This window comes from Episyrphus balteatus, chromosome 2, assembly GCF_945859705.1.
Source record: "Episyrphus balteatus chromosome 2, idEpiBalt1.1, whole genome shotgun sequence".
Lineage (NCBI taxonomy): Eukaryota > Metazoa > Arthropoda > Insecta > Diptera > Syrphidae > Episyrphus > Episyrphus balteatus.
This window is the reverse complement of record NC_079135.1, coordinates 9,751,934-9,764,311: the sequence shown is the minus strand read 5'-3', so window position 1 is coordinate 9,764,311 and position 12,378 is coordinate 9,751,934. Positions and strand designations below refer to the sequence as shown.

The 12,378-nt window shown below is 30.3% G+C and overlaps 1 protein-coding gene across 3 annotated transcripts in view; it reads right to left on the bottom strand.

The window, feature by feature from the left end:
- LOC129912225 (uncharacterized) overlaps positions 1 to 12,378 on the bottom strand; it is a 49,953-nt gene that overhangs the window by 13,087 nt on the left and 24,488 nt on the right. The window contains exons 5-6 of one of the 3 annotated variants that reach the window (XM_055990369.1): positions 1,462 to 1,567; positions 892 to 1,130 (exon numbers count right to left, since the gene is read on the bottom strand). The exons of 1 other annotated variant lie outside the window; for it this stretch is intronic. In XM_055990369.1, coding sequence (XP_055846344.1) covers positions 892 to 1,130; positions 1,462 to 1,567 — 345 coding nt within the window. The remainder of the gene's footprint in view (positions 1 to 891; positions 1,131 to 1,461; positions 1,568 to 12,378) is intronic. One more of the 3 variants, XM_055990372.1, reaches the window with a different exon arrangement.

The following is a 12,378-nucleotide window of genomic DNA, read 5'->3' as shown; positions in this document are numbered from 1 at the left end:
GACTTACCAATGTGATTTTATTTAATCCAAGTTCTTGCGAATTTACTTCAAAATGCAAGTTTATATAAACAAGTTGTTAAGTTGTTATATTTTTGTTGAATTTTCTAAAAGTTTTTAATTTGTGTTTTAAACAAATTATAAAAATTAATTTTTCGCATTTGTTTGTATAAACTCAAAAATTTAATAAATATTTCTTTTTCCTTGATATTAAATATTTTTTCTTTTTTTTACAGGTAAGCCATTATCCATTGCGTTGCAAAAAAAATTCATATATTTTCTTGTGCAAAATTAACAAAAATATCAGTACGTACAATCAACATAAATAAACCCAACACAGTGATTTTTTTCTTCGTCTTTTTTCTATGCCAACTGTGAGTAAAAGATAATCAAAACTATTTCCCTAACTTTGTGCAAAAAAACTTTTGCTAAACTTTAAATTATAATAATAATCAGTATATTTATAGGTATAGGGAGAAGAATGTTGTGATATTGAGAGAAAGCGAAAACTCTAGACATACATAGAAAATAGTTTTTTTTTTTTTTTTTTTCAAAAGGCACCAAAGTGAAAATTTCTTCTCTTTTCATTCCGTTTTTGAAATCGACTGCTCATACAATTTTTTTCTAAAAAAAAGTTCGCCTTACTAAAAAGAAAAAGTCAAACAATAACTTTTGCAATAAGCTGATTTTTTTTTTTTGTCTTTTGTCCATTGGTGGTCGACCATGATTTTTTATAACATATTTTTTTTTTTTTTTTACTTCTGTTCCCTAACCGCCTAGACCGAGAGCAGGAGCCTAAATATACGATACTCAGCTTGCTGCTGCCTTCCTTGCGTCCGAAGGGTTAAGTAAAGTTAAATCAGAGAATTCATATTTTCTTTGCGAAATACTTACGCGATAAAATCCAAGTCCGGAAAAGTTTGTTCTTGTCCTTCTTCATTTTCGTTTACGTTTTGGTCTTGTTCTTGTTCTGGATTTTTTAGTTTTTTATCATCCAGCAGTAGACGACGTTTGCTTTGCACTTTTGAATATTCTTCTTGTTTTGACCCCTTCCCAAGAGGCCTGCTACCATCATGCGGCACAGATAAAGAAGACGACGTTGAAGAAGAAGAAGAGGTCCTTTGCAATTCCCGCTGTCATATGTATACAATGAATGAATGAGAAAAATGAAAACAATAATAAATAGCGCGCTTTATAGTGTTTGAGAAAGTTGATGTTTTTTTTTTTTTCTTAAGTTCGCCCTTCTACTTTGTACTTTCAATTAAAAAAAAAAATATATAAAAAAAAGTGAGCATAAAGTTAAATATAAATATAAATATAATTTTCTCTCTACAAAATATTATTGAAGCATTTAAGAGAAGAGTGTGTTTGTGCAGCATAACTAAGGTAGAACTTAGAGAGGGAAAAATTTAACATAATGCAGTTTCCATTTATCTTTTTCATATATTTCGTTCGTATTTTTACCTGAAAGTTTAAAAGTTCAGTCTCCAGCTGAGTGATAATCCTTTGAGTGTCACGCGAGAATGGATTGTTTTTAATTTTTAAATTCTCAATGATGTCTTGCAGGGACCTGTGTGTGCGATGATGATAAAGAATAAAAATAAAACAAAAAAGTAAAGTAAGATCTTCATGTTAATGTCTTTTTCAATTGAAATATTTAATAGGATGCAAGAAAGTAGAATAAAAGCATAAGCTTTGGCAAAATAAATAAAAAGACAAAAAAAAAAAATAGTACGTATACGCCCTGTATTCCAGAAATAAATTAGATAAACTTAGAAAGGGTTGAACGAAATTAAGAAAGAAAAAAGAAGAACAATTGAACAGCCAGAATTAATTAAATGCCACATTGCAAAATGAGCAATCTTAACTCAGGTTGAACATTGTACAGATACAGAGTAGTCGTGAATCATGATAAATGCATTAATTTTATCTCTGACTTCAAAGACAAGGATTAAGAAGAATATAATGATGGAGTAGAAAATCAAAAGATAGGTATAAGTATATTCTCAAGTACCTTAATGATGAGGACTTCTTTAAGATGAAACTAGTAATCAAATGCGGCTTGCCGCATAACCCTTGAACAATCAAGCAAAGGAATTTTGATGACGTTTTTGAAAGAAAAGTATTTCGGTAAAATCTTAAACATCATCTTTTGAAATGTATACCTAACTCGAAAAATGTTGATGAAAAGATCAAAAAACACTCGAAATTATAATTATCTTCATTCATTTGAAAGTTGAAAAGCGGTTTGAGAGACACTATTCTGTTAAAAGTAAAATGTTTGAATGCAACTTCATTCAACTTTACTTTGAAACAAGTGTTTTCCTTTTCAGGTTGATGAGATTGTCCGTCTTTTGAAATAATATTGCTTTTTCAGTTTGAAACTTTGCAGATACCATCAAGTTTATCCAGTGCCGGTTTAAGCACTACCGGCGCCCCTGGGCAAGATTGCAAGTGGCGCCTCTAAAAAAAATTCATCTAAAAACAATTTTTTTAAATCACGAAAAAAAGCAATAGCAGATTATGTCTTACCTCTCATATACTTGTTAATGCATTTATTAAAAATGTGCAGTGTATTAACTTAAAAAGGTTAACGTAAAAAAAAAATTAATTATTCATGTCATTTAGGCTCAATTGACAAGACTACCTTTATCTCTGACTTTTTTGTTTAAACACATTTAAAGATTAGGTACAGCTGGTTTTATTTGAACAATATTTTTTCAAAAACTTTTTCAACTAGGTACATTAATGTCGTTTTCGATTGGAATCACTCAATGATTCACTCATTCTGAAATCCAATAAAAAACTTTGAATCGCTTCTTAATGATTCCAGGCGCTTCCGGACGGCCAATCGAAAACAACATACCTTTATAAGTATAAGGTTTGTTCGTTGTGAGCTCTAGGGCACTCTGGGTCGCTCCGAATTCGTTGTCAAGCGTTTTTTGTAGCTCCTTTTTCAACCAGAGTTATATCCTCTGTGTTCGATGTTCGCTGATGAAACTAAAGCTCTGAGGTGTTCGATGTAAAATGAAAACCCGAGAAACTCAGATTTTTTTCACAGTTAATTGAAATGACTTAGAGTGCCCTGGAGGGGGGAACAACGAACAGACCTATTTTTTTATTCTCACACACAAACGCAGTTTTTATGAGAAATGGAGAAGCTGTCAATTTTTGGCATTTCTGGATTTTGGGTTTTCGGGATTTTGTGTTTTTGGGTTTTCGGAATTTAGGGTTTTCTGGATTTTGGGCTTTCTGGATTTTTAATTTCGGGATTCTGTCCGTCTCCCTTCTCTTTCCTTATTCATTATTATAGGGGCACCTTTGCAAAAATTAAATTGGTAGGAGGAATATTAGGATTGCTTTAGTCTTTCAAAAGATTTTGGACACCATTGTCCTTCCGGAAGCCAAATAAATTAACCCAAAATTGGGGGGCGCATTCATTCTTCAAAAAGTTTAGGACAAACAATACGAGCGCCGTTGAAAATGTAAAATAGAAAAAAATTGAGGCGCCTTTGTGAATGTAAAAAAAATAAAACATCGATTGGAGAAACTTCGTTATTTATATAACTTTTGTAAAAGTTCGGGGCGCCTGCGGCGCCCCTCAATTCTTGCGCCCCTGGGCGACGGCCCAGGCTGCCCCCCCTAAAACCAGCTCTGAGTTTATCGTTTGGCTTGTAAGAAAATGGTCAATTTGGTCACTTTCTGCAGTGTTTTTAAAAATAAATTGAATATTAAACCAAATTTGAAAATGAATTTTAATTAATTTCGTGAAAATTATTTTTCAAAAAAGCATGCTAAAATAAAAACAAGAAAAAAAAATAAGACGAAAAATTAAATGCAATTGGGTTGGGTAGGTGAAAAACTAAGGTTGGTTTTCAAAAGCAAAAAATAATAATACATTTTTACACGTAAAAATTATTTTTTTTAATTTCACTTTCATTTGTAAGGATACAAAAAAAAACTTTTGAGTTTAAGCCATAAATTAATAAAAATAACCTCCTTTGATAAAAATGTCTCCAAAACTCAAAAAGACAAAAATTGGAAGCTGATTTGCTTAGGTACTTAATTTTTCAAAAATAGTCAAAAGCCAACTCAGTAAATTTATTTATTTTACTACATAGATTTTAATTTTAAACATAATCTAGCTTCAACTTTGGGAAGTTTTATACTTTTTTTGAAAACTGCAACTACCGGGATGAATTTTTAAAATATTAAACCAGTTTCACACTTTACAAATTTTCGGCGTGTTGCTCTGAAAATAATAAGAAATTGAGCTTTAATAAAATTTAGAACTTTTTATTCATTTGCAGCAAAATGGCGTATGAAATGAAAAATAATTTGATTAATTAATTTAAATTAAATTAATTAAATTAAATAATTATTGTTATTCAAATAAAAAATAAATAATTTTATTTTTCTCGATTTTAAAAGATTTAATAAATTATAAAAATTAATGTAATAAAATTATTTTACATAATTTATTAGAAATGAAATGTTATTCGTTTCAACTTTTTAGTGAAAGAATTGTAAAAAAACGAAAATCAAATATTATGGGCGGAGGAAGCAAAATACTCTTGCAAAGTAGGAATTTTTCAAAATTTCACAAGAACTGCATTCAATCGAAAACTGTAAGGATTTGGGATAAACAAGTTACAAAATTCTGAGAGCTTTTAAGTTGGTATATCACCATATTTCATTTGATCTTTCATTCATTACTTTTGGGACACCCTGTATATAAATTTTATAAATCCTCTCAACTTTCACGAATTAATAAACAAAATTTGTTTGAAAATTTGATCGCTTAAAATCATAGTTAATGTTAATAATTTTGAACAAAAAGTTCCCGAGGTTATCAAAAGTTAGCTTTCGTTTTCAAAAGTCACAAAATACTTTGCCTCCTCCTCCCACTAACTGAACTTCAAAAAGGTATGGGTACCTATATTATATGAAAGGTGCTTCAAGATAAACTTAAATTCGACACACTATCAATATAAAGACATTAAGTCAATCAAAAATGACAGAAAGTAGCTTTGTGTTAAAATGAAGTATCATTATCATCATCATCCGTTATTGTCCTTGTCGTCGCAGTAGTCTCAAACATTTCTATGACTGGATTGGCAGCACCAATCGAATTAGATATAATAGTTTGTCTATTATAAGCCCTATATATAAGAGCTTATGGAGCCTGCTCGTGCTTACACTATATCAAGAGTTTTCGCATTTTAGTCAATTTTGAGTATGAGTTGTGAGAGTGTTGTAGAATGAATATACGACACACGAATACGTTAAAATTAATCCACCTCGTTAATTTTATTACGGCCAAACACAAGAACTGACTCTCGACTATTATGCCGATTGTCGTTTTGCCGACTGCGCGACGACGCGACATTGTCCGATTGCAAAAAGTGGCAATAAAATGATAAAAATGTCCTTAATTCTCTCTGTGTCTGGGCTAGTCTAGGCTAGGTTTGGGGTAGGTATATCTGAATGAACTATGATGGCAATGATGATGATGACGACGATGATATCAAATAAAGAGAAATCGTGTCACTTTTGTCATCAAATAAATTATTTGTCGCTCAATAAATGTTATTAACGACGAATATGATGATTCGATGATTACGGGTTGGTTGGTTCCTGATGGGCGAGGTAAAAGGTATATGAATGTTAAGCAAATATCTGTGTTATTTTTTTTTCTTTTATTCATTTGCCATACCTCTTTCTCTACCTGTGATGATGGAAATGTCTGAATTATGATGATAGTAGGCTCAGATTGGTAGAGGTATGTTGGTAGGTATTTAAATCTGATGATGATGATGATGACGAATTAAGGGTATGCGATTTATTATCATAGTCTGGGGTGTGTGTGTGTTTGGTATGCATTTTTGTACACACCCCAAAATGCTATGCTAGGCGATTATAGGATTGGAATAAAGTGAAAGAAGGGAAATCATGAAAAATTAATGAAGAAATAATTATTAAGAGGTTGAGATGTCAATTAAAATGATTATTATCTTTCTGAATTCTGTTTGTTAAAATTAATGATAAAGCACTTTGTTGGTTGGTATAGCACTGCAGTGTTAGTGGAAAAAACAATTAAGCGTTTTTCTTTGATGAGATTGTGAGTTGATGGTTTTAAACAGACACGGAATGGTTAATGATGCAATTTAGAGTGTGAGGTTTTTAAGTTTTTTTTATTTTTATTTTTCAAAAATAAAATAGTTTAAAATAATCTGTTTTTGTCTGAAAAAATAAGTGTTGAAATTTTAAAATAACGTATAGCGGGATTAGAAACAAAACATTTAACTAAGATTTTAATCAGTTTTGGCATTTAAAAAAAAAAAAACTTCCAAAAAAAGAGACAAAGTAACCCCGTTTTGCGGTAAAATATTGTGTTTTTAGTTAAAAAAAAAAACTTGTTTTTGCAGTGTTTTAACGCAAGATACATACAACATACATATGTATGTATCTCAAAATCCTGTGGTAATAGAACTGCAGGATTTCAACATTTTTGCTTTTTCTTGTCATTTTAAAATGTGAGTAAACATTAATAAATAAGGACACTTGGTGTCATTAGCCGTGTTTTATTGGTACTCAGTATGTTACTGAGTAAACATATTATGCTATAAACAACAACAATTGATTACTTTTATTTATTTATTTATAACATTCGTTGTTGAAGGGTCAAAAATGTTTAAAAAAATTTCTCTGTAAACCAACAAATATAAAACTTTTGTTTATCCTTAGCAATCATTTGTTGTTGTTTCCCGTGAAAAATTTTAATGAGCTAAGTACTGAATTACCAATAAAACACGGCTATTATAATAGTTCATGTTATCAGCAATACGTCCTCAAAATTTCAGAATACAGAAACTACACTGTGGGATAAAAACGCAACGAAATGTGGTCCAATTGTTGAAAAAACTTACACAAACAAATTTCAAATTAAAGTTGAAACAACTTAAGTAAATTTTAAAAATATAAAACAATAAAAAATAAAAAATGTAACCCCTTAATTCTGTTGAAAGGTTTGACCTTTTGCAACAAAGGAGGGGCAAGTAAAATCGACTTTTAATTTTGCAGGATATTTTTGGGTATATTAAGCTATGCCTAAATGTCAAAGTAAAAATTGGTCATTTAGTGGTTAGAGGTAATTTAACCGTTATTTATTTAAAAGAGCGTTGAATAATTTTCAAATCAGTGCTGTTTTATACAAAAATGTGTAGATACTAAGTATTTTGTTTGTTTTTCAGAAAGTGCTGCATTGTACTGAGTTTTCAGTGCTCTTTTGAGTCGATCCCATAAGTCGGCCAAAAACATGATAACACACTAACCTAATTATTATTTTTTTTTTTCTTTGTACTGTGAAAATTGTTTTGGAAAAAAGAACCCTTTTTTAAGTTAAAAAGAAGAAAAAAGAAGTATTTATTGAATTTTTTGTAAATCTTCATGGTTGCCATAATTTTTTTTACAACTTCAGATTCGTGCTGAGCACTTCAAAAAACACAATGTTTCAGGGCTTACATTGTGTTTTTTGGAGTGCTCAGCACGAATCTGAAGTTGTAAAATCAAATCAATTACACCAGGATTTTTTACTTTAAATACGATTTGATTGGGGTAAATGCAATATGTGGCAATCGAAACAAGTTGTTTTGTATCATTATAAATACCATCTAAAACTTTAGTAAATAAATATATGAGAAAAGTATTTTTCAAAAATCAATACCAACTGAACGTCACTCAAAATTATTTATTCAAATATTTTCAACACGATTTATTAATAGACTTCAAAATTTATTGACTTTGAATATAAATTCACTGAAAATTTATTTAGAAGCCCCATAAGTTCTCATTTAAAAACGTCAACCAAATTCCTACATAAATGTCACTTTCCAAAATCACTGCTTAAAATCGTATAAAACCAAAAAATTACTTATTCAATTTTCCATTCCAATAAATTCGCACAAAAATATGCAACACTGGTTCCTGTTCCCTCCTGACTGACTGATTTTATATTCATACTCCTGCCATTACTACCTACCATAAGCCAGAAATCTCTTTTGTATTAAAAACTTGGTCATCGTACTTATAATGTAAATTACTTCAACAGAGTTATGTATAGCTTCCCTCTCCATACATAATGAATATTCATATCAAGAGTGTACAATAGTAACTTTGATAAGCTCTTTTTCCAAAAAAAAAAAAAAGAAAAAAAATTTATATATTTTCAATTATAAATGCGAGATATCCTATCATTTATGTAAATGTAAAAAAGAAAAAAAAATGTCAATAAAATTAGTTAAGACAGCAAACGCATCCTTATCTATTGAAATTCAGGTCGTTGGTCTGCGCACTTCTCCAACAATTTCCTGAATCTCAAAGTTTATCTCTCTTTCCCTTGCAATTGATGCTGCTGTTGAAGCACTTCCTTTGCTACCCAAGAGTCAGCTCCATAGATATGTCATTAGCTCTCCTTCTTCGCCTCTCTGACAGGATGCAAAGCATAAATATTATACAAAAAAATACAAAAGAGAAAAAATATCACATTACTTTGCTATATGTCATTGTAATTTGACTGATGCAAAAAATAAAAAAGAAGAAGAAAAGAAAGAAAAAAAAAAAAACTTTACGCTCCGAATGTATCTGATCACAAACAAACCCTCACACACACACACTTGGCTCGGTTATAAAATGTAAGGCTTTTGTATGTCCAACAACATAATTTATGGCTTAAATGTCCTTTGAAAAGGGGAGCTTACTGTGTGTCACTCATTTTGTATTCATTACACAGACTGCATATAGTATATCTCATTAAATTCCCTCCCGCAAATTACATAGTCATATTCATTCATTTATTCAATGAATGGAAAACGCTTTGCTTTCAAATGCATTTAGACATAAGACACACACACACATTCACCACCCACTCACTACCGCCAACCTCAAATCTAACCCATGCCACAAGCCCTAAAACCCACCCCTACTCACACCATCGCATCGTCATCATGACAGTCAGTGAAGCTCAGCTCAGTTCAGCTCAGGATGCATTCATGTTGGGCCATATGATGATGAATGATAGCCTCACACTTAGTATCCTGTTTCGCTAATTTGTGCTCGGTTCTAAAGACTCGGCAGGATACATGTTGTTTTGAGTATAAAAAAAGCAAAAACGGAAAATATGGAAAATTATGTATTATGAGTGTAGAAGAGAGCGAGCGGTTGACATATTCTATTTTGCATTCGTTACTATCCATCTCCATCTCGGCTCGGTGCTGATACGTGTGTGTACGTAACACATTAAGAATAGTTGTCTTACACTACTAAGCATATTCAAAGTTCTCCTCAGTTCTATATCTTCCACCTCCAGTCCCCTTTATCACCATACAACTCTGCCATTGAGAAAGCATATTCTCGTATATGCGCTCCGCAATCGCATTAGTAATGTTAAATAAAAGTTCAAGGGGGCCGGTTTCCCCCCCGGAGAGAGAGGAAGGAGCGGGGGAGTATACAGAAAATCAAAACAAACAAAAACTACCTACCTACACAAAAATAAAAAATAAAAATCCTACGGAATATGGTACTATAAATTCTATGATGTGCCCTCTGCCGTACTTCATCAGGTAAAAAGAAATAACTTTTTTCTACACATCGGAAGAGGGAGTGGTGAGAACGAATTTACTCTGTTAAATGCGTGCTGCTGCTGCTTCTACTACGGCAGCAGCTTCAGGACCAGGACGAGCATTCAAAAGTTTTTCAATGAAATACGGAAACTGTTGTCCTGAACATATTATTTCTTCATAATTAGCTAAGTTTAAAACAGAAATGGCAAAAAAAAGGAATAAAAATCCTTCCATCATGTGAAATATCTTTTATGTAATTTTTAGTTTTTTATTCATTATATCTCTTTTCAGTTTCCTAAGAGTAAAATAGGATTTTTTTTTTAAATAAAACTGCGAATCTTTTGTTGAGAATGTATAAAAATTTGTCGTCTGAAAAATGCACTTATAGTGTCATATCTTTATTTTTAAGAGGATACTTTATTAGATTTCAAAATCCTATTCTGTACTGAAAACCTTCTAGTTTAATAACAGTCATACAAAGTCATATGAAGGTTAAACGTTTTATGTCCTGCTTATTACATATATATATATTTTTGATGAATTTGGAACAAAAGATCCTGCAATTCGAATCTGTAAATTTTCCATGGTTACGGGTGTGACAGTTTTACTCATAATGTTATGTATTACTCAGATGCTCTTCAATACTGAGTTAAATGAATGATTTGATTAGGTTTTCCAATTCTGATATGTTACGTTTGTGACAAATTATAAAATCCTTATTTTTGAATGAGTTATGCAAATTTTTTTTCAAAATGTATATACATTATACATACCTATATGCGTGTATTTATATCCCTCTTATAACTAAATACAAAACAATGAAAAACCATGAAACATATTAATTTGAATATTGTTTAGGATGTGACAAACAAGCGTTATGGGCGTGACTATTGTTATTTCCTGTTTGGCTTCTGTCTGTCCATCTGTCTGTGTGCCTTTCTCTATCTCTGCGATTAACTTAAAACTTCATATATAAAAGTTTTTGGTGATTCCCTAGAGAAGAAATTGAAATTGGTTTTTAGAACTAAAATTAACAGTAAGTACTTGCCTTACGACCAAAATAGAAAACATGTTTTCCTCAAAAAACGATCTTAACGATCGTTATAAGGAAGAAAAAAATAATAATAATTATTATTTTTATTTTAAGTGGATCGTACTTTTGAAACAAAAACAAATATTTTTTGGGACGTTATTAACGCTAACGGTACTTGCCACATAACTGTTTTCTTTGTGCCAGACTTTCTCCTGAGTGGCACGACCGATTTGAATGAACTTTTTGTACAAAAACTTTCAAGGAACTCAATTGTAAAAATTAAGTAAAATGTTCAAAAAATTAAAACATATTCGGATTTTAAAAAAAGTTTAAATTTTGTTAATTATTATTATTATTTATTTAAACTTTGTTTTTATGTGTCGATTAATATTTCCTTCTTAATCACATATCAATTTTTTTTTGAAAATTTTTATTTATAAAAAAAAACTATTATGCATTAAAAAAACCGCTGTAACGATTTTCAATTTTTTTCAAAAAATTCTTTTTTACACAAGAAATTAAATGGCATACTTGTTTTTGGAGGTCCAAACCATTTTATATTATTTTTACGAGATTTTTTATTTTTAAATTTCTTTAAAAATGTATTCTTTATGAATTTTTAAAAATCTTTAATATTCCAAGAAACTTTTGACATTAGAGCAAGTACGTGAGATCCACGTACATTTTATTTGTTTGGATCAAAAACATTTAAGTTTTTTTTTTTAATTTTCACGTTGAAGAAAGATTTATTTTTCTACTTTAGATAAAGGACTAAATGTATGGATTTGAGTTCCCAATGAATTTGTCTAATATTTTGTATTTTACATCCTCCACAAAATTGTTCAAATGCTCAAGGGGCGAAAAAAGATAGTTAACGAGATATAGACACAGAAATCCTCAGAAATGTTTTTTTTTTTTATGAATCTCATAATGAAATGAAATGTACTTAATACTATTATATTGGTTAATTTGGTTGATATACGGGATGAACCAACTTTTTTTTTTTTAATGACATCGCCTTTTTTTCATTCAAGTTTGTTGAGAAAAACTAAAAGTGCAGTTTTATTGCAATTACTTTAATTGATGTGTGTGCAAAAATTAATCAAAATCGCTAGAGTCATTTTAGAGGAAATTTATATAAGTTAAAAATTTTGTGTGTGGTACACGTTCGACGTTCTAAAATAGGGTCTGTTCAACTCCACCGCTTCTAGTCCGTAGAAAAATATCTATTTTCTATGTTGTTATATGAATGATAATGTTGCAAACTAGCTATTACCTGGCAATATTTTAGTTTTTGGGGAGATTTCGCTTTAGAGCACTTTGTTGGTGGGATTTCGTAAACAAACAGATAATTTTTAATTTTGGTAATTTCTACAAAAACATTTGTCTTAAAGAAGTCATTTTAGTATTTAATTAATAAGATTGTAATCAAATAAGTTTTGGCATCAACTCTTTTGTTTCTTGATATCATTGTACCTTTAATATCATTTGATGATGTTTTTTGGTAAAATTTGTGATTTTATGTGTATACACAAATTATAAAGATTTAGCTATATATTTGCATTCTCTAAATAACAACTCTTAAAGTTGGAACCTTTTTTAAAATAAATCGTCATTCCCTAGAAACAAATTTTCATTTTACCCCAAAATCAATTATCTTTTCCATCGGAAACAACATACCCCATTCGAGTGAGTCATTCAAATGGAAAGATTAAAAACTCAATAATG